Source organism: Saccoglossus kowalevskii, chromosome 1 (genome assembly GCF_978046115.1).
Source record: "Saccoglossus kowalevskii chromosome 1, keSacKowa6.1, whole genome shotgun sequence".
Taxonomy (NCBI): Eukaryota; Metazoa; Hemichordata; class Enteropneusta; family Harrimaniidae; genus Saccoglossus; species Saccoglossus kowalevskii.
In genome coordinates this window covers 25,688,929-25,716,890 of record NC_140641.1, presented here as the reverse complement: position 1 = coordinate 25,716,890, position 27,962 = coordinate 25,688,929, and the positions used below count along the sequence as shown (strand labels likewise).

Here is a 27,962-nt window from a genome sequence, read left to right as displayed (position 1 = left end):
ACAAACATTGTTGATCCACAATCAATCGCCGTGGCAAAATAGGGGCTCCAACACGTTTGATGTTACAATGGGAAGTTTTGACGGCGCAGAGACCTGCAAACTTGTGGGCTGCTTCCTGCTTTCACAACTCAAAGCACAGTTGGGGAAGAACGTTCACATCGGTCTATACCGAGATGATGGCTTAGACGCCTCACCCACAGAGACTGAAAAAATCAAAAAAAGCTATCTATCGCGTGTTTAAAAACAACGGCCTAAAGATTACGATCGAAGCAAACAAGAAAATCGTAAACTTCCTTGATGTCACGCTAAACCTCATTGAAAGTTCGTACAGTCCCTTCATAAAGCCTAACGCCAACTTGGTATTTGTACACAAGTAGAGTAATCACCCACCCACCATTACAAAGAATATCCCGGCCGGGATTAACATGCGTCTTTCTTCAATATCGTCAAATAAAAAGGGAATAATCTCAAGAAAATATTTAATAGAAATACAATCAAAGTCAGCAAGAAAAACAAACACCAACTCGCGACCAAAAATAACACTACGACTGACGAAACGAAAGCCACCAAATTTTGCAATTGCCAGAAAAAAGCATGTCCACTAGCCGAGAAGTGTTTGCAGTCTGGCGTCGTATACCAAGCGGAAGTTACGCGTTTGGACAAACACACCATCGAAACGTACGTCTGACTTACTGGTATGAGTTCAAAACCAGGTACAAAAACCACACGGCCTCATTTCGCAATAAGGCCTCCAGAAATGCGACAGAACTAAGCAAATAAATACACCCCAAGTTATTATTATACACTTCCCTCACTCGAATGTTTTTTATCGCTATTACAATTGCAAAATGCGTAATATTTCTAAATTTATTTTTCTCGCCACAAAAAAACGTAATACAATTATTTTGTTCCGACAGTTCATGATCTTTTCATATTTACTTGTTCTTTTTCAGTCACTGCAGACTGGCCAAAATCCCAGCAAGTCTACCATCATAATTGCAGATGTGATTGACCTCTTGTATTATTTTCATCCTCATTGTCGTACACTTGGGTGAGATTGTCAAAAATGTCAGGGAAGTTTTTCTCAAACTGCTTAATGTCGCTTGGTGACACTATTCGGATTCTTTTTCTTGGTTGGTAGTTTTCTAAAAAGTGATCTATTTTTCCACTTTTTTTCAGAGGAAATAACTTACTTTCAATTTCTTTTTCTTTCACCCACTCTTTTGACTTTGTATGTTTATTTGCAGATAATATCAGCTAAAAAATACATAAAGAAACATGTCATTGTCAATGACAGTCCTTGTTTGTTTGTTTGTTCCAATTCAGCCAAATACAAACTTACATCAGCTTGATGTAACCCTTATGCAATGCGCATACCGTGCTTGAAATGATGAGATTATTATGAAGTTCCTACCCGTGATGTTCTTGCAACTGTCTCTGTCAAGCTGTACAGAAAAAAATGCTGAGATATATGTTGGTATTTTTTTCCTTGAATAGCATTTAATTCAATAATGATTAAAGGTCAAACAAAGAAAGCACATGTGTCTCACATTTGATTTTGTCTTTTTGATTTGAATATTTATTCCCTTCATCATTTTCAGAAATATGAAGTGCAACATTGCATCTACTCCGGATCTTATAGCTCAACTTTGTTTCCTTTTTTTCGCAGTAGGTGAGTAAGTCCATTGGTAAGATAGGTACAAAAATAAATAGTAAAAACTAAAAATCGAATTTAATCTGTTGGTTACAAAATTAGAGTTCATTCCAAGAAATATAAAAGAAAAGTGCAGAAAAATTTGGACCACCTACTACATGACTTATGTGCCTCCAAAACTGTAACCGTGTATGTGTTTTGTGAAGTACCCCGGTACTCCACAAAATTCACAAAATAATATAAAAGTATTACAAGCATTGTTTTTTTTATATAGCCATGATTATTATGCGTTAAAAATGTTGTGATGACTTCAGTGTGTTAATAAGGTTATATGTGCCATGTTTTTGTTTACTCAAAATTAAGCATACTGTGTTTTGGTGAACTGTAATCATTAACATTTTAAAAAATAGTTTACAGTAAGTTTGTAACTCATTTATTTAAATCTGGAAATGGACAATTTATACGGCAGGTGTATAAGTAGATGGGTGCAATTTAAATGAAAAATGCCCACCTTTGTTTTCTTTGTGGATAGAGAACTACCATGTGAATCCATAAAAAAGAAACCTATGAGTTATTCCATTGAAAGTGGTTATAGGGCACAGTTTTGATTGGAAACATGTGTACCAGACTTGGCTAACAGTATTATCAGTACGAACATAAATTATGGTTATGCGATTAGCTGTTCTTCAAAGTTAAGCAGTTATGAAAGTCCACCGTTCATCTATTCTTGAAATGTGTCACACTTGGTTCCACAGGAGGAATATCCATGCATACAAAAAAAATATTGTGCAGCATTGTTATACATACATGTTAAGTTTGTTTATACGTCGGTGTATTTTTTTAAATAATTAAAACGCCGTCATCCGTGCACTTGTCCTCGACCCGACATCACGCATTTTAACTCGATGATAGTTCATTCGCGCGTAGTTACGCTTTAGTAGCTTTTAATATTATGTACCTTTCATTTTCAATTCCTGGGCCCTGTGGAGGTGCTAAATTTCTTTTTACAATCCGTCTCTTGAACTGCAAAACATGATGTATATGGCGTGGGATAACCTAAATCTGTTTAAGGCTCCATAGATGAACGCAAGTGTTATAATTTATCTTTAGAAGCCGCGCACTCCCCTCTGTAAGAACATTTATTTTGACCGGTTTAAAAATAAATTGTGCATTTACTAATTTCATTAATCTATTATCAACGCTATTCAACATGGCAGGTAAGCTGATCATTGATTCACAATTACAGTTCGACTGTCATCATTCAAGAGATCAAATTGATTGAAACAGATTTTTCAAAAGCACAAGTCAGTGTAAATTTGATCTTTTGTTGGAAACAGTGCATGTCTATGAGAAACTACGCTATTGCCTTCATTCGCCAGTATATTAAATCAATGGGTGAACCAAGTCCTGAAGACGGCAGAATTTACATGCCACCATGCATTTCAAAAGCTGACATGTTCAGGGATTATCAAAACAAATCCAAAGCAAGAGCAATACGACATAGCAGTTTTTCTGAAATAATGAATATGTTATTTTTTCTAAGGTAAAATATAGTCAATGTCTCGTCATATCATTTTCCACTTTGTTTGCTAGTTTTTAAATATTTATTGATTAGTAAACAATTTGAGGATATTTTTATTCTTAATAAAACATTTTCAAACATATATAACAATTGATATACTAAACTGCATCAGAGGGAGAGAGAGACCTATCTATCACACTGGATATCGTAGATTATTTAATCCATCTTGCACATATGTTTGACATAGGTGTAAATAGTACAGCGCAATCATGTTTCAAAAAGTACCATTATGGTTTAAAATATCAAGTCAACATATATTACAGTGTTCCACATGGATCAGTATTTTGTTCCATTCTGTTTTTAATATATCTCAGCTCAGAAATATCATCCGACATAACATAACTTTATCCGTGTTTTAAGTCAAATAATATCAGGCTAAATGTAGCTGATAAATAAAAGACAATATTAGTAACTAGATGACACAGAATCAACTATGCCTAAACTCAGGATATACGCCCAATCCTCCTCTTTTGCTTTTGCAAAATGTGCAAAAAAAATTTATAATCATGTCACGATTTACGTATTGATACGACCAAAAATGACAACAGAAACTACAAACATTTAATCCATATATTTGTTATTCTATGGAGTGGCTATAGAAACAGCCTTCTCTATGGCATATCTGAAATTCATTCGGAGAAAGTACTAACTTAGCCGTCTTATCAAAAGAACAAACAAATTTGACCATATCATAGAAGTATTAACAGTTTATAAATGATATATGTTAGCTATATCCGGTTAGCTATATCGATTCATTTTAACATGTAAATAATGCTAAGGACTTTCTGATTTAATCTTCCAAATGAAAACAAACACAACAACATTTCCTGTTTGCATTCTTCTTAAAGATCAAATAAGAAGAGAATGGCATCCAGAGAGAAAATTGTGGTTGATAGAATTAAGAACAGAACATTTAAAAAGACAACAGTAAGTGAAGAATTTAAAAAGTTGAAAAAAAGTCCACAGCACATTATATTACAAAAACGATTGATGTATTACTAGTACTAATATTTGCACATATATGAACACAGACTGTCTAAGCAATAGTATGCGTGCCACAGTACTGCGAAATCAAATACAAAGCTACAATAATAGCCAACGATAATAAATGCAATATAATTGTCGTCTTAGTGAGATCAAATAAATACTAAGAATTTATGTGCCAACCAATTAGCAAGCGCTATTATTCAATTAAGTGGGTGCACATATTTATGTAGACAATATTGAGTTCTTGTGCCATTAACAATTACCTATTTGCATCGAAAAGAAATACGAGTACCAGTGTTTACAAATATTTATGAATATGTTTATAAACAACTGAACGTGTTGTTGCCTTCCAGTCTAATATCGTATATGGTACATTAAAACTTGCAGGAAGCATAGTCTATGTTGTACATTTGAAGTTTCAGTGAATTATACTACCAGGGTATTATTTACTTTAATAACTTTAATATTATATCAAACATACAACTCACCTGTTATTACAGAAAGGAACGAATGCAATATTATGCTAGAGCTGCTCAAGCAAAAGAGAATCCATCAAAGGTTACCAGTTTCCTTCTAGATGATATGGATCAAAAGAAATCATCTTTGCCGAAGGATGGGCAGTACCAAAGATATTGTCATAACAATTTTGATATTTAGAATGATTATTTAAACTACGGCTTTCCGTTATTGAATCATCGTTCAAAAAGACGTATCAAAACAAGCTTCACGGCTGGATGATGCCCATAAAGTTGCAACAGTAAAACTACAGTTAGCTAGGGCAGGGATTTTTTCAAACAAAGGAACAGCAGCGCAGCGCCCTCATTATATGGCCATGCGCCCCATACCCTGGGGAGCAGACCCTCTGGCAACCATAAAATTCTGATTGACCATGAATCACATGTGGCCACAGTATTCAACTGTGAGCTGTCTGACAGTAATTTTGGTTCGAGGAAGCATAGAATGCTCCATTTTAACTCAACACCCTGGTAGGGAGAAGCCTATCTCCCCCACTTGCAGGTTTTTTTCAGAAAAACCCCTGTAGGGTGTGTGAAAGAAGTGCAGAAAGAAAGGGGAAGTTGTGTGGTACAGCCTCAGCTGACTAATGATAGAGGTATTTCTTGTGTGGTCTTTAATGATTGGTGTTCTCGGGCGGTTTAAAAAAATGATAAAATTTGCTTTCAGATATAGAAATTTGTTGATTTGTGACCAGTTTGTGATTCATTATTACCGGACCAATACCTCCTTATTACATTACCAGTAAAAAAATAAGTTTCTGAAAAGTTTCACAACTTTCTATGACTTTCTACACGCCTAGTCACTAGTTGACTGTGATTCTAGCATTCATGATGTGGGCTGAAGATTTGCAAGTTGTTTGTCTAGTGTGTGTTCTAATAATTTGTCTGGAGTAGTAATTGGATACAGTAAAATACATGCCAATAGAAAATCCAACACTTAAATACTAGAAATAAGTAGTATTATAACATGGTTAGTCTAAATCTAGCAGTCTAATTGGCTTAAGCATGGTCTCATATCACATGACCTTGCAATATGTGTGAAATAGTGTATGGTCAGTATTATTGCTGTAAATTTTTTTTATGCGCATGCTTTTATGGAGTTTGTTTTAGATCTGTAATTTGAATATGAAATCTAGAGCGCTCTCTACACAGCAGATAAATTATGACCCCTCAAAATGTATTAGGATGCCAGCAGTAACAAAATAAAACCCAAAGTGCATGTGGAAAAAAAATTATAAAACGCACAATAGTGAAACTGTCTGTTATGTTTTTACAATTACCACACCATGGCCTTTTGTCACCCCTTATGATAGTAGTAAATTTACACATAACAATGTGATATAAACTGCTGTTTTATAGTGTATTTGGTAACAGATATATGATGGATATAAGACTCTGAGATTACTCGGTAGCATATTTGAGGCAGAAATTTTCCCAGTTGTATCATATTTATACCAAATCCCCTCGCTTGCCATTTATAAACACTTAATATGGACTTGATTTGTGATTGTAATTGTATTGATATATGCTTTTAGTGTAATGAACATATTGAATTAATTAAACTAAACACATTCTGGATATTTTGTCCTACGATGTTTGGTTATAATTCATGTATCTAAAATCTAAACCAAGTCTAAGATTTACCCCAAGTTGATTATGAATACATTCATATATTATAAAAGAGCTCCAAATACTATCTGTTATTTGTGTTTTATTTTTCAGGGAGCTGAAACATACCAGTTTAAGACTCATATTACTGGAGAACTAAGTCAGGGAACAGACTCATCACACATGTACATTGACAAGTCAGAATACCCCCATGACACCAATTTGACTATTACAGTCTTGCTGGACATATTGCAGTCTTTGCTTGAAATGCTTACTGAAACAGTGTTCATCCAGTTAGATAATTCAAGGAGAGAAAACAAAAACAAATATTTTTTTGTATTTTGCTCTCTCTTAGTTCAAATGGAATATGTCAAAGAGGTGAGCACTACAAACCATGCTCAAGACAAAATGGTGCATTTGGTAGAAAGGTAGATTTTTGATATGTCACCTTATTGATTCACCGATTCATACCAGGACAGTAGTTCAAAATGGGCACTTATGCTATATACCTGTAATACCCAGACATGCATGGACATTTTTTAAGACTGTTATAAATTTTTCCTGCATTTGTTTCAGATTACAGTGAGCTTTTTGATGGTGGGTAACACCAATGAAGATATTGATCAAAAATTCAGTTTGCTGTCAAGAAAACTTAGAACAATGATCCTAAATTAATGGATGAATTGGTTAATTTATCTGTCACTTCATGTAAAAATTCCCCTGTGGTAAAAAAGTGGATAGAAGGAGTAACTGTCGATTTACATAATCACTGTACAGGTATAGCTTACTATTCAATATCATATAATATGTTGACAATTGTATATGGCATTAAAAAGATGTTTTGACTGATCATGTTCAAACCTTCCATTTAATAATGTTGTTCTATAGCCATATCTCTTACATGCCTTGACTGTATAACTACATTGTACATCAACAAGGTTGACTCATTTTGGTGTTGCCTATTGAACAATATTTCATGTCACAACAAGACCTAAATTACCTGAATCAGACAAAATCGTCTCGCGCATGTTCCTGACTGGTAAACCCAATATTGCCAGGTTTCTAGTCTGTATTTATACATTTCAACCCAAATTCTATAGACTGAAATAGTCAGTATTTGATGTTGGTACACTGCGCAAAAAGTGGAATATTTCAGGGTAGGCAAAGTACTGGATGTAGAACATCAAAGGAACATGTTTGACCATGTTTACCCAACTATGCCACTTGTATTATGAGTGCATATCCCCTACCTTTGACGGGCCATGGTGTATGAGATAAAGTGTAAGTTTTGTCTACTGTGGTTAAAGTAAGACAAATTTGGTACTATAGGTACATATCCTATATGTGACAAATGCATGTGCTAGTAGGCAATGGACACTCAATAATACTTGTGGAGAATACTTATCTGTTATTGCCATATTTATCAGTATAATCATTTTGGTTAAAGCAAGATATATCATACAATGTGCACCAAATTTATCAATGATGAATACAAGCACATTTGTACATGATGGTAAATAGCGTGATATTCGTCTTATATTCCACTAGTGGCAAAGGTAGTACAAATGCATTTCTATTCATTGAATCTATACGCAGGGGTCAAACAATGTGATATTTGCCACATATTCCACTAGTGGCAAAGGTAGTACAAATGTATTACTATTCATTGAATCTATACGCAGGGGTATAACAATGTGATATTTGTCACATATTCCACTAGTGGCAAAGGTAGTACAAATGCATTTATATTCATTGAATATATACGCAGGGGTCAAACAATGTGATATTTGCCACATATTCCACTAGTGGGAAAGGTAGTACAAATGTATTACTATTCATTGAATCTATACGCAGGGGTATAACAATGTGATATTTGTCACATATTCCACTAGTGGCAAAGGTAGTACAAATGCATTTCTATTCATTGAATCTATATGCAGGGGTCAAACAATGTGTTATTTGTCACATATTCCACTAGTGGCATATGTGGTACAAATGCATTACTATTCATTGAATCTATACGCAGGGGTCAAATAATGTGATATTTGTCACATATTTCACTAGTGGCAAAGGTGGTACAAATGTATTACTATTCATTGAATCTATATGCAGGGGTCAAACAATGTGATATTTGTCACATATTCCACTAGTGGCAAAGGTAGTACAAATGTATTACTATTCATTGAATCTATACACAGAGGTCAAATAATGTGTTATTTGTCACATATTCCACTAGTGGCAAAGGTAGTACAAATGTATTACTATTCATTGAATCTATACGCAGGGGTATAACAATGTGATATTTGTCACATATTCCACTAGTGGCAAAGGTAGTACAAATGCATTTCTATTCATTGAATCTATACGCAGGGGTCAAACAATGTGATATTTGTCACATATTTTACTAGTGGCATATGTGGTACAAATGCATTACTATTCATTGAATCTATACGCAGGGGTCAAATAATGTGATATTTGTCACATATTTCACTAGTGGCAAAGGTGGTACAAATGCATTACTATTCATTGAATCTATATGCAGGGGTCAAACAATGTGTTATTTGTCACATATTCCACTAGTGGCAAAGGTAGTACAAATGTATTACTATTCATTGAATCTATACGCAGGAGTCAAATAATGTGATATTTGTCACGTATATCGCTAGCGGCAAAGGTGGTACAAATGCATTACTATTCATTGAATCTATATGCAGGGGGTCAAACAATGTGTTATTTGTCACATATTCCACTAGTGGCAAAGGTAGTACAAATGTATTACTATTCATTGAATCTATACGCAGGAGTCAAATAATGTGATATTTGTCACATATATCACTAGCGGCAAAGGTGGTACAAATGCATTACTATTCATTTAATCTATACGCAGGGGTCAAATGTGATATATATCACATATTTCACTAGTGGCAAAGGCAGTACAAATGTGCTATGCCACCCTTTATGGTACTACACCAGTAAAAAACATGAATGAAAAGTATTGAAGAAGCAATATAAGTTTATACAAAAGTACATTTTAATAATAAAAAAAACTAAAACTAAAATCACATTAATAAATTGTGAAAGCAAAAAAATGTGACCAAGCCCAAACTAAGTTTGAATTTTAATTTTACTACAAGAGCCTTTAAATTTAAAGATTTGTTATTGCTCGCATTGGAGGGTGCAGTGGTGGGTCTCTCTTAGAAAGAGCACCTTCCTTCCTCACATGCATCGGCTTGACTCCCATCTTTCTTATTTTTTTTTCATGCCGGGCATCCAAGAACTTAAACCATCGATTTAGAGTTTCTGAACGCCAAGGCAGTGGCCTCACGCACAGTGATTTTGCCCTGCGTCCAGCAGGAATATTTATTTCATCATCATCATCATCATCATCATCTTGTGTCTCAGGTGCAGAGTCAGAGTCTTCAGAGCTTATATACTCTGTCTTCAGAACAAGCGTTAAAAAATGTTTGTCATTCTCATTAACGGAAGAACTATTTTGTAGTGCTGATTTTCTTCTGCTGAGTTTCTGTTGAAAAAAAAAATCTGATCAGTTGCTAGATTTTGCTTGAAGTTGAATGACCCAGTGACAGAAAATCCCAGTAATAGGAAAGTAAGAGTATGGCTCAGACAATTCTAATGTGACAAATCCTAAGTCTGTGTTTGACGCCGCAACTCAGTTACACTTTATATGAACATTGCATGGGAATTCCAGATTAAGACAAGTTTTAACAATAATGGATTTCAAATGATTGTACAAAATGGTCCCAGGTGACTTGTTCACTAAATAACGATAGCTCATGTATGCATCACCTGAAATATAACGCAAAAGCCTCCTGGAAGCACCATTGTCAGAAATATAGGTGATGCAGGTATAAACGTGAAATAAATTGCCAATGGTGAAGGAAATAGAAATCACACTATGTAAAATATTAGTACCTGCTGTTTTCTTTGCCTTCTGGCCTGTTTTTTTTTAAACTCGATGGATTTTCCAGCATTTATTCTTTTCACTTCTTTCCGTTTGGTAAAGAAATATGTTCGGGAAGCATCTGCAAGAAACAATACTTGTTAAATGATATGGTTCTTTATGCACAATAAATGTTATCAGCCTGTGCTTGTTGCATCAGGGTTCTCCACGGTTTGAAAATTAAACAAGTCTGAGTGGGAGTGGCATTTGACCTTTGACATGATATTTTGTAACGTGCATATATAGTACAATTAAATATGCATAATATATATTTATTTATTTTTACAAAATAGTTTCCATAAATGAATGAGCTATTATTAAATCCTACACACAACTAAACTTGCAACGGTAATCCTTCTGTCTTCCCTTTCATTATCTTGATGTATGACTTACTTGCATGAATGTACGTCATCGACATCAAAAAGCAAGATGATCAAACAAAATAAAATCTACACAATAGAAGATTTTATTTGTACAGTTAACAGTTTGTATCAAAAAATAAAAGCATTAGGCCCAACTTTTATTATCCCTTGTTTCGCGAACTCGCCCAATGAACAGGAGCCGAAAATTAAATACAAATAAAATTTTATTTCAGCGTCTTGTAAGCGCAAATATGCTGAAAAAAATATAAGTTGCATTTTCGTGGGAGTATCATGATTAGTACCGAGGTCTCACACAGATGAGAAACGATCTCATTTACAATTCTTTGAGAATCACACAAATCTAATGGGGAAAAAAAAGAGTTGATTTTATTTTTGTTCTGCCCTCAAAAAAATTGCCTTATAAAAACTTGAGAAACAAGGAATAAAAAAAAGTCTGGCCTTGTATATATAAACAAGCAGCCTGTCGGCTGAGATAGCTCCGCTGTTAGCAATGCACATGGCAATTAAAGAACAAGATATCATTAGAAAATGAACAAATCTGAGAGAGGTCCACATGTAGTACCTATATGTATAATATATCAAAGCAAACGGACTTGCGGTTTTCAACAAGAAGTCGAAAATATCACTTTTTACCAAAAATTACAAAAATATTCATCAAAATTAGAGAATTAAAGATATCATCATGAAATGAACAAATCTGAGAGAGGAACACATGTAGTACCTATATATGTAATATCAAAGCAATTGGACTTGCGGTTTTCAACAAGAAGTCGAAAATATCACTTTTTACCAAAAATTACAAAAATATTCACCGAAATTAGAGAATTAAAGATATCATTACAAAATGAACAAATCTGAGAGAGGTCCACATGTAGTACCTATATATGTAATATCAAAGCAATTGGACTTGCGGTTTTCAACAAGAGGTCGAAAATATCACTTTTTACCAAAAATTACAAAAATATTCACCAAAATTAGAGAATTAAAGATATCATTACAAAATGAACAAATCTGAGAGAGGTCCACATGTAGTACCTATATATGTAATATCAAAGCAATTGCACTTGCGGTTTTCAACAAGAAGTCGAAAATATCACTTTTTACTAAAAATGACAAAAATATTCACCAAAATTAGAGAATTGAAGATATCATCATGAAATGAACAAATCTGAGAGAGGTCCACATGTAGTACCTATATATGTAATATCAAAGCAATTGCACTTGCGGTTTTCAACAAGAAGTCGAAAATATCACTTTTTACTAAAAATGACAAAAATATTCACCAAAATTAGAGAATTGAAGATATCATCATGAAATGAACAAATCTGAGAGAGGTCTACCCAAGGTACATATACACCAAGTATCAAAGCATTCAGGCTTGTAGTTTTCAAGAAGAAGTCGAAAAAGTAAAACATTGACACGGACGACGACGGACAATCACTCATATGATAAGCTCCGCTCGACAAAGTCGACAGCGGAGCTAAAAAATACATACTTAAAAGAATAATTTTCACAGTTGCACCCTAAAATAGTGACCCAGTTACCCTTAGCACGATGAATCATCTTCGGGAGACAATGAGTGATGGTCTGTTTTGTAAACAATTCTTTGTCTGATAGCAAGGGGCACAGGAAATATAGCAGTGCGCTGACAATTTAAACAGGGCGCTAATTTTAGATAACGGGGTGTGGCATCCCGTTAAAACCCCTTGTGGAGAATTCTGTGCATAGTACCCACTCGCCTTCAGTTGATGGATGATCTGAGCTTATGACGCCACTCTGAACAACAAGCTCTACAAACAAGTGATATCTTGATTATAACTATTTTGATAAAAAAACACTCACCTAAAACAAAGTCTTCACAATTACCCTGCAACTGGCTTCTGGCAGCTTCTTTAATTTTATTTGTAATTGCCATGTTGCACTCACTACCAAACCTAAAATAGTCACAAGGTTTTGGAATAAAAATTCTATTACATCACACTGTATTGTTAATGGATATCTATAAACTAAACTTGTCACATCAGCTAAACACTATGATTATGCAACTAATAGCAATACTACTGAAATTATAGTGCATCTTGCAAAACTGAATACTGTAAAATACTTTATTTTCACTCTGAATTAAGTTTCGCTGTTTTTGCTGAAGGAATGATTCAGTGAAAATAAAATCCAGCCAATACAAGTTTTTTTTTTTATTTTACATTCAACTCGTCAAAAATCAGTGAAAATAAATTCCATACAAAACACCCAAAAAGTCCTTTTAGCAAAAATTAATTACAGCCATATTACAGTACTTTATCTTTAGAATACCTGTAACCATGGAATATAAATATACTAGGGAAACTAGGCTATTTCAATAACATTTTAGTTTTGAATGCTAAAAAAGACTAGTAATGGAATATATCAATACAAACAATGTCACTTACTGTTTAGTGGTATCCCAGGAATACCCATCCTCCAACAGATTTGAATAGATGTTATGTACCATGTTCTGAAATCAAGCAGTAATTAGAAATTTAAATAAATAAAAGTGGAAATAACACACTCCGACTTTCTTGTTGACATGCCTCAGTAACCTACATGCTAATATCATGTTTGATTAACTGGTGTCAAGTTCCTGACTGGCCCATGAAATCATTGAAACCATCAAAATTTGATGAAAGGTTACTGCCAAATTCACAGTTTGTCATAAAAGCATTGCTTAGTTTGGTTTCCAGTGCTGATGTCTGTGATTGGTTGCTTGCAATGTTTGGGGGATTTTGACCAGTTTGTGACGTAGGCTTGACTTAGAGAATGCAGCTATCTTATAACATAAAAAAAAAATTTAAACAATTTTAAATGACATTAAGTACACTGTGCAGTTTTTTACTTTGCATTGTGCACTTAGTTTTTTTAAATATACACATATGCAGTAGAACTGCCAATAAGCAGTTGCGACAGCACACAAAATGTATTCAACACTGATCACATTATTTCTACCACAACAGTGTTTACAAACAAAATTTCAAAAAGGGCTCCCTGGAACTGTTATTGTCATGCTAATTGTTCTATCTATACAACATGGTGCAGTCAAAGCAAACGGGGCTTTACATCCTGCTTAAATCCTTTGTGGAGAACACTGGCTATGCTGCTATAACAACAATATACCTTTAAACCTTTACAATAAACCTTTAGAGATCGGTTGGTTGAATATGTAAACATAGTTTTCAAACGTTGCAGCAAAAATCTTACTATTTTTAGAAATATTAAATGTAACAAAACTAAGCGTGACTTCATAATTTGCAGATGCACATTGTGATTACATGAAATGCAGACTCCAAGTTTTGTTGAAAGATGTTAGATTGTTTATGTTTGGTCTTAAAGGTGGTATGTCATCAAACAAACCAGTAATTTAGGAAATGTTAGTTTCATGGTGGATTTTCACCTGCACAAACCTATTTATTTGCTGTCAATCACAGACCACACACAATATAACAAATTATGAAATAATACATAACTTTAAAAACTGATTATTGAAAGTAAAAAAAAATACTGTGTTATACTCATTAGTGATTATTTGTTTTGAGCAATGCTATTTTGAAAATTTGAATTTAGTTGAAAAATTAGCGTTTTTTTTTCATTCGATAGAATATTAAGCAGAATATTTTAAAGATCTTCAGGTTCAGCTGAATTTTTTGGCATTAAAAGTAATCTTGGTGGTTGTAACTTTAATTATTGTCATTGTGAAGTGGTGACATCTATATTGATATACACCAAAATAGTATACAGAAATCATGCACCAACTGCCTGTGAATGAGAAAGAATTCTATTTTTTATGGCACATTATACACTTTACTAAAATACCACATCTACAAATGCTAAAATTATACATGCAGTAAAAAATGTTTCATCCCTATTGTTATAGCAAGCATGGCTGCCAACAGGAAGTCTGCTTGCTTGCAAGATTAAATGTCTTGCCCATCTGTGCAGTCAACATTACATCCTAACAATGAATTTATGTTTATGTTTGCTATTAAATTAGGTGACAAGGTCACTAACTGAGTAAATAAATAGTCTACAGATAAGACACCCAACACCATATGATCACTTTAGTCACCATATAATTACTCAACTGTAACTCTTGGATACATCCAAGTAGCAAAAATCAATTACGGCCATTAGCAATAATTAAAACGAACCCACTTCTTGGCAAGCTCACAAGTATATCATACAAGTGACAAACACATTTGGCATACCTTAATTTTCAAGGGTGGCTTTTTCTTTTTTCGTCTGCTGTCACCACCAGAGTCCACAACATGTTGCCGAAGCTCGCCTTGTTGCTTGAGAATTTTCTCTTGGTTGCTTATAATTTTCACCAAGTCCGATTTCTTGATGACGATCTCAGAGTCGGGACCGTCTTCACCATGGGCATTCATCAAGGAACGAAACGCATCGCAGTTGTTGTCCACTGGATATAGCGCACGTCTGGTAGACCCATTGGCGTTGCTAGTTGACGGCGTTGGTCCAAATGGTGTTGGTCGATCAGGACTGAGAGGGGAAAATGAACGAAATTGATCTGTATCTGGACTTGACTCAGGACTGTTTGAAGAGCTCATAATGTTGTTCACCAGACCTCAGCAGCGATTAAAATAAAGATGTTCACCAGACCTCAGCAGCTATTCGAATGAGCCGCTCTTCGACCTGTGTTTACTAAAACAAGGTCATCCTCGTTCGAGGTTTGTAAGATGCTTACGCAAATGTTATCTTGGTCACAAATTGCTATTGACTAAACATCATTGATTAACATTTTATATCGTAATATAACAATTGTTAAATAATCATTATTATAATTTATAATTTCTTTTGACGAAATTATATGCATTTTGTTTCAGTATTAATAAGTACGAGGTTGTGATGTTTTCCCAAGAATCTTTACGCGCTCGGTCTTTGGACGTCTGTTCAACATCCGGTATAAAATTCAAGATCATCACCGATATCAAAGCAATTTCCACGCACGCTAGTAGGTGAGTTTGAAAATTTCCAAATCTTTAAATTATGATGTGTTTCTCCTGAACGTTTTTTTTTCTTATAAAAATTTTCTATTGAAACATAAAGAAATACTTTGGGATTATATGTGCATTGAAAATATCATGAGATCGCTGAACTGTCATTAACATATTTAAATGAGCTATGTAATTTAGACACGTGGGCACCATCCAGCATTTTGATTGGTTAATTAGCGACATGACCTATCCGGTCAAACGTCACGTGTGCATTCAAAAACATGGCGGAGATCGTATCGTCCGTTTACATGTGACTGAAATTATTCACTTACGGCGAAACTAAGTTTAATTTTACTTGCATTTCATAACAATTCAACGGATTTATTTTTCGTGCGTTATTGTAATCACTACTGAATAATAATCACACTTCGAAAACAAGTAAGTTATTCACTTGTGAACCGCAGCATGGCCGGATTGCGCTACCGTTCAGTGATCATTTGCTACTAAGAAGTGCATTCGTGTTTGTTTTTATTTGAAACCTCTGTTAGAATATACTTTTCGTTACCAAGAAAATTAAAAAAATAAATGCATATTACATTAAATATACTGAGTATTTTTTTATCATGTGGACAGTTTTTTTGATTGACTGTAATATTTCAACATTTCGTAACGCCTATTTTAGAACCAAAATAAGGCCTTTCACTCTTCCCCGACGCCTATTCAAGAGATTGTACAGTGTATTGTTTGTTTTGTGCATGTGTTGTGGGCAAAAAATGACCACGCCCATTTAGTGATTGCAATATGTACGTAATAGAAACCGCACCCCGAACTTGAGCTTTTGATCCGAATTTTTTAATTGATACATTGTAATATAAACCGCGGTTTATATTAGGACTTTAACGGTATGCTTGATTTTGTGAAAGCTGTGCCTTCAACATCGACTGGAAAATTAGCTGACGTTGCGACAGTTAAAGCGCGGTGTTCGAATTTCATGTAAATAAATAATGTATTTTACACGAGTGTATATGTTGCTATGAGTCCCATATCGAACAGGACGCGGCACGACGACTGTCGCCCTTTAAGATTAATAGACCCGAAGTAACGAGCAACACACTCACTGCTCACTGTGGTATGGACACAGCAAGTCTTACAGCAGAAGTTTTTTGTGGGCAATGAAATGCGTTAATTCGCACTATAGTTATAAAAGTTGTGATGATTTGAACAGTTATTTCGAAGGATGTTTCCAGATAGTGATATAGCAAAGAAATTCACCTGATAGAAACTGACTGAGTTTTTGTCAAATTGGCTGATGTAATAGTAACATGGTTGACACACCATAACTGTCCAGTTACATTCACTACTATGATATTAATTGGGAATGTCAAAACTTGCAGTTTGTTTCGCTCATTATTTATGTTTCCTGGTCATAAATAAATTTGATAAAGTTTATATTGTAGTATTTACTCTGTGTGTATATAATAAAGAATGTCGGTATTGACTTTGGGTTAAACTTAAATGAGTATTCCACTGAAATGCTTTATATCGACTATATTTCCCTACAAAATTGGCCTGGAATAGCCTGGATTTTCATCAATATTGGGCCTGGAATAGCATGGAATTTTATCATCTCTGGGGTGTACGAACCCTGTGAAATGGCTGCTATTTTCACGCCTAAAATTATCCATTGATACACAAATATTATTAATTTTTATGTTTCTAAGCATGAATTATTTTTTAAAAGTGAAAAAATGTGTTTTAAACTCAATCTACAGCAACTTTATTTTTGTGTATTTTAAAACGAGGCTCCTCATTAGCTTCTTATTTGCATACAGAAATTCCCCTTGTGACGTCAGAAGGGGAAGTCGCATGGCAGCTTGCATTGCCGATACGTGTAAATAAGGCAAATTTCTTCTGCAGTTTTCTAGTCATTGACTAAATTTTCACTTATGTACTTGTTCGTCGAGGAGAAATGGACCATAATAAAACACATAGTATCAATTTTTGTTGCATGGGGTTAAGTTAGATGCGAAATATGTCCGTTCTGGTGTAGCTGGTCACCGTGATCGCCAGCGGCGCACATTTGTACACAGTCGCTGGACAAAACAGAATTTGACGTCGGAATTATCTCGTTATTTAGCAGGTTACTAGGCACGTCACTACACTGTTTTATTTCATTGATCGTCTGAGTAAAACTTTCAAAATTAAAATAAAAGAGAACATATTTTGACATTTTAAACAATAGACTATAGTGATCACTATAAAATAATTAAAAAAAACGACAAATCACAGTTACTAAATAAATGACAGCCGCGTGGAAATGAATTGAAATTTTGTTGAAATAGGTGAACGCGTCGGGTCACGACGAAGGCAAGTGCATTAAAAGCGGCGTTTAATTGGATAACAAAAATAATCGAGATCGACACACATACAGATAAATTCAGAGTGGATTCGAGTTAGCGTGATCCATGGCGTGATTGTCATAATTATAACATCATATTAAAACTTTATTTGGTGAAAACACATTGACCAAGCCCAGATTCTTATTTTATAAATTATTACGCAGATCAAGCTGCAAGCATGGAGGTAAAAAAAGAACAGAGGTGTGAATTCGACATTCAACACCAATCATCAAACAATTCAGAAACTTTTAGCCTTTGAAAATGAAAACAATTAGCAGTGTGTAAGGGCTGTGTAATTTCCTGTTTGTCCGACGCTTTGTTTTCGTGTCACTGTCAAAATTATTGCTACCTTTTACTTAACAGGGACGAAATGGTCTCTATAAAACGATAATCACGATCGCAAAATAAGTCAACTCATTTGAAACACTTACCGGATGTCTCTCTCTCTTCTGAAATCCGCCTCGGTGATCATAGTCCGGAATCTATTTCTTTCAAAAGTGTTGCGCCAGGTTTATGTTGTCGGCGTTTCTCTTTAAACCTAGTTGTTTTTTCATGGACGAGGACAGTTTTTCCAAAAAAAGGAATCTGAGATTAAGTGGCTTTCGTCCACTGATGTCGCACCTTCAGATCGATTAGGAACATGTGAATACTTACACTATGACTATACGTTTCACTGCAACTGCCCACAACACAACATCTAAAAACTCTCTCTCTCAAAAAAAAAAAAAAATAGACAAAAAAAAAACGAAAAAACAACAACGCTGACTGAAAAATGTATATCGTTTAAAAGTATACTGAATGACCGGTGTTATTACGGCTCAGGGGTATGACTTCCTCTCACATTTTGGCATTTGGTGGCACACTTTCGGCGAGAGTCGGAAATCAGGAAACAGTCGACCGTTTCAGGATAGGTGGGCGTGACTACAACACGAGAAATATCCGAAATTTACTTGGATACGAGTTATCATTTTCAGCAAAAAAATCAATAACTGCCCATTTCAGTGGGGCACAGATCTAAAATGGGAAACGTGAGGATGGGCATTGCACAGGCACTTTAAAGATAGACAGTACGGATAAAACATCATCATTTAAAGCTGGGTAGCAGCATGGAACTATAAACCCCAGGAAGAACAACCACTTCGTTTCCTTTGAACTATGATAGTTGCCGCGATGACGAATATTTATTTTGACTGTTTATTTCGTCGCATTAAAAGTAAGCCGATTTACGCAAATGAACGTTTATCTCCGATTATCGGTCATTTTCGGAGTCAATCGGGCGACTTCGAGAGATCACCTGATCGAGTTGTCTCGTTTATAGCATAAAAAAACAATGGCGCCAAGACAAAAACACTGATAAATGAGCGACATTCAACGGGGGAAAAAAAACACATTGCCACTTCTGGCGATCGAAGGGAAACACGGAATAAGTCAGGATATCTCGACAACAAACAGCATACCAAACCCCATGTTTCGCAAACTTTCGCAACCTTATTTTTTCGAGTGTTGAAAAAAACAAGAAGTAATCTAAAAACGACATTGAAAATTATGAAAACTCGCTAAAACTCCGACCCGTTGCATGATTTCCGGTACACTGAAGGTCACCCTGCAGACTGACTTGTTTGCGCATGCGTAGTGAACGAAATATTTTACTACGCAGATATATAAATTTTTTTTCAAGTTTTCCGTTTCCAGCAAAGCGATTGATACGGGCGTATCGGCGGCAACTAACATGGAGTATGACTAATGTCGTGGAAACAAAAGCGAAAGCACTGTAAGATAAACTAAGACAAAGGTTTTTTTAATCCTCTTAGTTTCGTTGTTCGTTCTTCCTGGGGTTTATAGTTCCATGGTAGCAGGCAGAGCACTTCCTGTTGTCCAGCCAATTTTAACCCTTATAACAGCATACTTTTTAAACCAACACAAAAATTAGTATACCCATAAGCAAAGGGATATATTTATAGATATTTAAAGAGGGACATTTTTGAATATTTTATCATCTACCCAGAATTATACGAGAAAAACTAAAATTTTGCAAAGCTTGATGGGTAAAATTCAGACTAGACTAAGCCCTGGTTTGTTTGATTACAAGATACATTAAGACCAAACATAAACAAACTCAAGGTCTAACACCTCTCCACCCAAAACAGACTTTCTTGATGTTTTTTTTTTATTCAATATACACTAGTAGCTTCGCGGTAATTGGGTTTCTTATCTGTAGGGTTTTGCGGGGAGTAGGGCTTTGTCTCAGTAACTGGTCCTTTCATCCTTGTTGAGAATTAAAGTTTTATGTTTCTTTAACAACTGGCACTATTCTGGGAATTCCATCCTGGCAGGAGTTCCAAAATAAGACCCATGCTCTGATAATGCCTCTAGTTTCAAAGACCAATAAACATTGCCATTATGATTGGTGTTGCAAAGGATAGTTGAATATTGTTTATTGAAATTAATAATCCCCATAACCGTTTTCCAATATAGATAAATTGTAGAACGTAACAAACTGTATAACTCAGTCTCAACAATGAAATAAAGGAATGTATTTATTTACATTATTTATACTTATTTACATTATTTATACTTATTTATTACCGGTATACTTTTATTGCTACTGTACTGATAGAAATACTGTATTTCTAAAGATGCAATAATAATTATTATTATTACTAATGCATTGCAATACAACTAATTCAAATTGAAAGAAATTGCAATATAAAGTATTCATCAGTAATACTTCTCAACGGCGTATTTCGCGGTCAGTGTTATTTACGAAAATATTTGTTTATAATGTTATAAACTTGCTTGGCAATACCCACCCCAATCAGATATAATGTGTACATGTTTTAATAAATAAAGATATACTAACAAAAATGAAATATTGATCATTTCATATTTTATTATATAACCTGCACAAAAGTAATCAATATTTTTCCTTGCTAGAATGATGTGTGACTTCATACGGGAAACCTGATGAAGTTCACAACTGGCGATTAGGGATTGTCAACTTCTCGTGAATTTGATTACCTAACATGATTAGGTTCATGCGCTGCAAGTTGCAGAGCACGTACCTAAGCGCCTCCCAGCAAATAATTAAGCCAAGGCGGTTTTGATATCAAAATCAAGAAACCCTCCGATTTGACACAATCTGTGTCTTTTACATAATTTCATCAGAAGATCAAGAAACTGAAAATTGCATTTTTACAAAACACTGATACGAGTTGCCAAGCTGGTCAAGATGTAAAAATTCTGTGCTTGTTCCTGAATCTTCACAGTCATTTTGGGGAGGTACACTGTCACCCACATCGCATACTTTTCTCGCAGGTTCAAACCTGTATGGGCCAATTTGTCCCCTGGCACTCTAAAACCAAATCATGACATATGTCGTTGTCATCATATTCCTCGATCTCATAACTCTTGTCAGACAATGATAACATAGATTTTGTGTCGCTTTCCGAGCGCTACATGCGTATAGCGGCCATTGTGAAACGATGACCCCCCCCCACTGACGTCATAAATCACCCTTGTATGCTAATTAGGCTCTCGAGCTGGAGCCTCGTTCTGAGTCGTCCAAGAAATTGGACGTGGGCGTTTCCTTATACAGAATATTATTATTGATTGTTTATTTAATTTATGTACATTTTTCACTTGATTTTTTTTCATAATGTTGTTTATAAATAAATTTTGCACACAAAAAAGTCAATTGTCCCAATTCAGTTACACTTTAAACAATAGCTTTCTCTGACAATAATACTTAGCAATGTTATTTCCCCCCCACGATAACTTTAAAAATCTTTTGTTTTTCTCTCATTTCTGTTTTCGGTCCCTCCAATACAATTATTTAATAAAAAATGTTTTTCTTTTTTTTTTTTTGCTTTTTTTTCCTGGGATATTTTTCCCTGTGACTTTTTTTCCTACATTCTATAAAATAGGTTGCCTGCCAACAACTGTATTCCACTAACTACCAAGGAATGAATGACCTTTTAATTTACTGTGAAATACTTTATTTTCGCTGGAAGTAATTTTTTGCTCAAAAGGCTTTTCGGGCATTTTGTATGGAATTTATTTTCACTGTTTAATGTGAAATATAGAAAAAAAGTATATTCACTGGATTTTATTTTCACGACATCACCCCTTCAGCGAAAATAAAGTATTCTACAGTATACCACACAGAAAAGTGTAAACAGCTATATGAAAATATTATGAGAAAGACTTGGCCTTTCAACTAATGTCAAAGAGTTGATAATCTACAGGGCCTAGAAAAAGATGTTGGCCTGCTTGAAAGTTGTTGGGCAGAAATGTGTCGATTTGATATGCTATTGTGTGCCTAACTGCAACAGGCATGGAAATTAAAAAATTCTGCGCAGGGCAATGTATTGGATTAATACTTTATATACCAAATTTATGCAATCTCAAAATTTATTTTTTAAATGAACGGATATATGACACAAGTATATGTATACATTGTAATTAATATCTGTCTTTGGTTTATAAATATCTTGCAGATATTTTAAATAGCTTATTGCTATTTCTGAAGATAGAATTTGTTGAATACTAGTATGCTTGTCATAAAAGTAAGTAAACTTATTTGATTTATTTAGGTCTAGAGGCTTTTCACTTGACATCATAAGGCCAAGTTAAACAGGAAGTCAGCCATGTTGGATTCAAAAAATTGAATGTACTGTAGAGGGGTTAATTATTCACTGGGTTTTAATTTGGCTTATTTCGCTGACTGAAAAATGTGCTAAATTAATACCCAGTGAATATGTAAAATTTAGCATAGAACACATTGTCTAAATGATAAAACCGTGAATTTAAAACCCACTGAATATGTCTGAAATGGTAAATCAGTGAAATTTAAACCCAGGGAAAATTAGTCATTTTACAGTATTTTGAATATTACAAGGATTTCTGACAAGGATTGCTTAGTCCTATTAGTTTTAAACAATTCTGTGTTTCCAGTAACACCACCTACCCAAATTAACAAAATCTGAAATTCCATTTTATGCAAATTAGACTTAGAATATTTTATTTTTAATCAGATGAGCCAATGTCATCAGTAGCTTTCCTGTGATCAAATGCAATTTCATTTTTTGTCTAGGATAGCTATACTTCATGGAAGTTAATTGCATCAAATGTTATGAATTTGCTCACAATTTCAAGTTAAATATTCTATCCCACTTCATTGACCTTGATGCCATGTGTTTGCAATTCACATGGTGTGTCCAGATGTAAGAAATTCTTAAAAAGATAGATATCTTGCCTAGTTCCTGAAGTACATTGTTCTAGTAATAGTCCACCAATGTTGACAGTCCCTCAATGTAAATTCTTACAATGATATTTTGCTCACTATTTACAAAAGTGATTTGTTACACAAAGGTTGGTCACTGAAAACAAGAAAACCAATTACTACCTCTTTCATAGGCAAATTATCCATGGCCCTGAACATTTTCATTGTATAATACAAGTACAAATGTAAGCACATACCAGTAAAAATTTGCTAATGTGTGCCTAAACTGTAACAGACATGGAAAATTAAAAATTCTTATTTATATTAGAAAATGCCATGTGTACAGTTGCTATACTAACATCTATATTTCAGTATTATTGGCAAAATAATTTACAGTATGCATCCATCCGTAAATTCAATAATTCAATAATAAGTCATTATATGTAGAGGTAAAGTCACTAGTGGTCGGTAATAACTCTTCAAACATGTGCTTCTTAATCTTTAGAAGTGAATTATTCTTGATTTGGGACTTGAGTATCAAAAACACAAAATTGCTCACACCAGTTATAAATGATCAGAATAGACAGCTTTATAATATAATTCCAATACAATATGCATATTATGAAAGAAGCAGAATGGTTGATTAAATATGATCATATAAACTTGTTGAAAAAAGGTATATCAGAAGAGAAAAATGTGATGATTTTCACAGACTTATCAGGAAGTGATTCTGCATACTGAATTTTTGTTGCAAATTAATGTTTTTAGCGCTTCAACCAAACATGCTTTGCCAATTACAGTGGATTACCAGCAACCTAATATAGCATAACATCACTGATATTATGGATCCAAAAGTTCACTGCTTTTGATGCGTTAAAATACAGAACAGGGACTGTGCACTGTCAATGCTTGTAATAAATGATAGCGATTAGAATGCATTAATTTGACGGGAAAAAATAATTCTCCAACTTGATGCTGACAACAAATTTAAATATTTTTTTTGGCCATAGTATTGTTAAAATTTATTTTGTTGTTAAAAATATGTCAAGTTTCATGTAGGAGGATTTGATTTTACTTGCCACATATGTACACATGATTCACCTATTCGTAACTATCAATAAGCAACAAGATCACTGCAGACTTTTATCATATACCGGTATTTATTTTTTCTCCCCACCAGAATTACAATGTCTAAACGACAGTATTGTCCACATTGTGAAGAGGAGGTTTCATATCGTGTATATAAACGTCATCGTAAAGAGTTTTATAATGATACAACTATGGTTTGGACACCGAGTGAAGATCCATGTGACTCATTACCGTGTGAGATGACTGAATTTACAAACGACAATGAAAGTTATGAGAGTTTGCCATCTTTTGTTGACATTGAAAGTCAGACAGACATTTCCACCAGTGATCATGTTGATGATGATCATGAAATACTACAAACTCTTGAAGAAGAAGACTTATTATACTTCAAGGATCCTGCATATGAAGATAATGAATTTCTCTATGAGAATAACATTCAATCTGAAATTTGGGACAATGTTACAGAGAAGGATTTGAGGGAAGATTTTGTAGAGAAATTAGATGGTAGCAGAAGTGAACTTTTTGTGTTGGCAAATGTTGATGAACCAGAGAGCTCAAAATTGTTGACATTACTGAATTGGTTTTGCTTGTTTTTAGCATACATGTGGTATTTTCACAATCTATCAGATGTTTGCATGGCCATGTTACTTGGTTTTTTGAAAACTTTTTTTGTATTATTAGCAAATGTCTTTCCTTGTTTGGGTGCTTTGAGCACACTGCTTCCAGGTAGCTTACATAAATTGAGAAAGCATATTGGATCAAATCAAGATAAGTTCACTAAATTTGTTGCGTGTCGTAAATGCCATGCAATATATGAATTTGATAAGTGTTACAAAAGTGTAGGTAATCAAAATGTATCTGCTACATGTACATTTATCGAGTTTCCGGGGCACAGACAAAAGAAACAGAGACAACCCTGTGGTGAGCTGCTACTGAAAGAAGTGGAATTGCAAGGCAAAAGGAAGAGACTCTACCCATTCAAAGTGTATGGGTACCAATCTGTTAAGACTCGTCTTACCAACTTACTGCAAGTAGATGGGTTTGCCAAGAAGTGTGAACAATGGCGAAAACGGAAACCTGGTGATGGAATTCTTGCTGATGTATATGATGGGAGAATTTGGAAAGAATATCAGCATGTAAATGGGGAGCCCTTCTTGGCTGCTCCAAAAAATTATGCATTTCAGTTAAATCTAGACTGGTTCACTCCCTTCAAGCATGTACCTTATAGCGTTGGAGCCTTATACATGGTGGTATTGAATCTACCAAGAGCAGAACGTTATAAGAAAGAAAATGCAATATTGGTTGGTTTGCTTCCAGGTCCTAGAGAACCATCATTAAACGTAAACTCGTACATTACACCATTAGTCGAAGAGCTCAATACGCTCTGGACAGATGGACTTACGTGTGACTATACAGAATCTGGAAAAACATACAATGACACATTCCATGCTGCATTATTAAGTGTGGTGTCAGACGTGCCTGCAACCAGAAAACTGTGTGGTTTTGTTGGTCACATGGCTAGAAAAGGTTGCTCCAAATGTGAGAAAGAGTTTCTAACTGGGGCATTTGGCGAAAAAATTAATTTTGGAGGATTTGAGCCAGTGAACCACAGGCACAATTTAAGACACCGGCATCAGGCTGAACAGGTTTCCAACGCAACAACCAAAGCGCAGAGAGATAGGCTGTCCACAAAATATGGTTCAAGGTACACAGCTTTGCTAAAGTTGCAATATTTTGACTGTGTTCGCTTTCATGTTGTGGACCCACTGCATAATCTTTTTTTAGGTACTGGGAAATACATCATGAAGAATGTGTGGCTTAACAAGGAGAAACCAAAGATATCCAAAGATCAGCTTGAAATTATCCAGACCAAGATTGATAACACCAAGGTTCCTTCAGATATGGGAAGAATGCCATTGAAGATAGCAACAAGTTTTGGTGGATTCACTGCTGATCAGTGGAAACATTGGATAACCTTGTTTTCTGTTTTTAGTTTGAAAGATGTTTTACCTCGGAAGGATTTTGAAATGTGGCGCCTATTTGTACTGGCTTGCAATTTATTGTGTGCTCCAGTAATATCAATTAGGAATGTTGGAAAGGGTCATTCATATTTGATGAATTTTTGTCGCCAGTTTGAACAATTGTATGGATCACAGCTAGTTACACCGAATATGCACTATCATGCGCATCTTGCTGACTGCATATTGGATTATGGCCCAGTGTATTCTTTTTGGACTTTTCCCTTTGAACGTTTCAATGGGATCCTCGGTGAGGGCTGTGGTAACCAGAGGTCTATTGAAATACAAATAATGCGTAAATTTCTCAATGAACAGTTTCTGTCTATTTTGCCAAGGCCAGTTGATTTGGAAGTTGATTTCAGCAAGTTTTTCCCTCAAAATGTGCAAGCTGGTTCAGTAGCAGAATCCGCGTGTGATTATGATAACCTACTTAAGCTTTCATGTCTAGCAAGGGATAATATTGCATGTGCTTATGCCACTGTGTTGAAGTCAGTTAAATTCTTTGTACCCATTGGGCCTTTTCATATGGAGTATTTTGATGATGCATGGCTTAGTAACCTGAAAGAAATGTATAAAATTGTATTTAGTGAATGTGAAGTTAAGGATGTCAGTGGATATGTCAAACAATTTGCAGCTGTAAAGTTATTTAATGATGTATTAGGATCTGAAAATTCGCGATATAGTCGTTCTTCATTAATTCTAGCGTCATGGTGTACCTTGGGTGGCCAAATTGATACAAACCTGGCAAATGACCAACCAGGTATTATTGAATTCTTCTTCACACAGTTTCTCACTATTGATGGTAAACAAGAACAATGCATGATGGCTAAAGTTAGATGGTTTCAAAAACATCCATCTCTAGACTACTACGGTAAACCAGTTGAAGTTTGGTGCCCAACCTCGTTTGAGATGTCAGGACCAGCTTCATTCATTCCGGTTCAAAGAATTAAAAGCAAGTTTATTGCTGGATTTGATAAAATTAAAAGAGAGAGGATAATGTGTGTGATACCAAGGCCACTCAAGATTTACATATGAGTGCTCAGATAACGTAATTTCATTTTAATAGTTGTACACATGTTGCTGTAAATCTATTACTCATGTATGAAATCAGACTTGCTACTGTGTGTAAAAATGAGTTACCTTACATAATGAAAAGATGACATTTATTCAGTTTGTATTTATATCTTTATGAGATGGGAGTTGCATTGTCAGATGCTTAGTTTTTTGTAAATACAAATGAAATTAATACTAGAACTATGTCAATGTTTGTATTCTCAACCTGTATGTGTGCATGATGTGTGCTAGAAGAATGACCCCCCCTGCTGTGACCTTCAACACTTATTTCTGATATTAAGTTTACCTGTTGCATTACATTGTGAATCATACAATAATATGCCAACTTTCGGAGTCTATGCATAGTCATTTTAACTGTAAATCATCTGCTCCTATTGGGAAACAATAAGCCTGATTTCATTGTGAATGGGTAAAGACGCAATGTATAAAATGTCATTGTTACATCAAACAAATACTTAGTTACACAAAGAAATACAGGATATGTTATTG

General features: G+C 34.7%; 2 protein-coding genes across 2 annotated transcripts; one reads left to right on the top strand and one right to left on the bottom strand.

The window, feature by feature from the left end:
- Positions 1-9,355: 9,355 nt before the first annotated feature.
- On the bottom strand, positions 9,356-15,387 carry LOC146750477 (uncharacterized). The gene is made up of 5 exons (XM_085500051.1): positions 14,926-15,387; positions 13,117-13,181; positions 12,533-12,624; positions 10,280-10,389; positions 9,356-9,869 (listed from the first exon to the last, which is right to left on the bottom strand). Exons 1-5 carry the CDS (start codon positions 15,283-15,285, stop codon positions 9,492-9,494), a joined length of 1,005 nt encoding a protein of 334 aa, XP_085356177.1. The 5' UTR covers positions 15,286-15,387; the 3' UTR covers positions 9,356-9,491.
- Positions 15,375-27,653, top strand: LOC146750476 (uncharacterized). The gene is made up of 3 exons (XM_085500043.1): positions 15,375-15,693; positions 22,568-22,636; positions 24,473-27,653. Exon 3 carries the CDS (start codon positions 24,480-24,482, stop codon positions 27,432-27,434), a length of 2,955 nt encoding a protein of 984 aa, XP_085356169.1. The 5' UTR covers positions 15,375-15,693; positions 22,568-22,636; positions 24,473-24,479; the 3' UTR covers positions 27,435-27,653.
- Positions 27,654-27,962: the final 309 nt, after the last annotated feature.

Coding starts and splice junctions, on each gene's coding strand:
- LOC146750476 (XM_085500043.1), top strand. CDS start 24,480: ATGTCTAAACGACAGTATTGTCCACATTGTGAAGAGGAGGTTTCATAT.
- LOC146750477 (XM_085500051.1), bottom strand. CDS start 15,285: ATGAGCTCTTCAAACAGTCCTGAGTCAAGTCCAGATACAGATCAATTT. Junction 12,625..13,116: donor TCCTGGGATACCACTAAACA/GTAAGTGACATT, acceptor TGACTATTTTAG/GTTTGGTAGTGAGTGCAACA. Junction 10,390..12,532: donor TTGTGAAGACTTTGTTTTAG/GTGAGTGTTTTT, acceptor TGTTTCTTGCAG/ATGCTTCCCGAACATATTTC.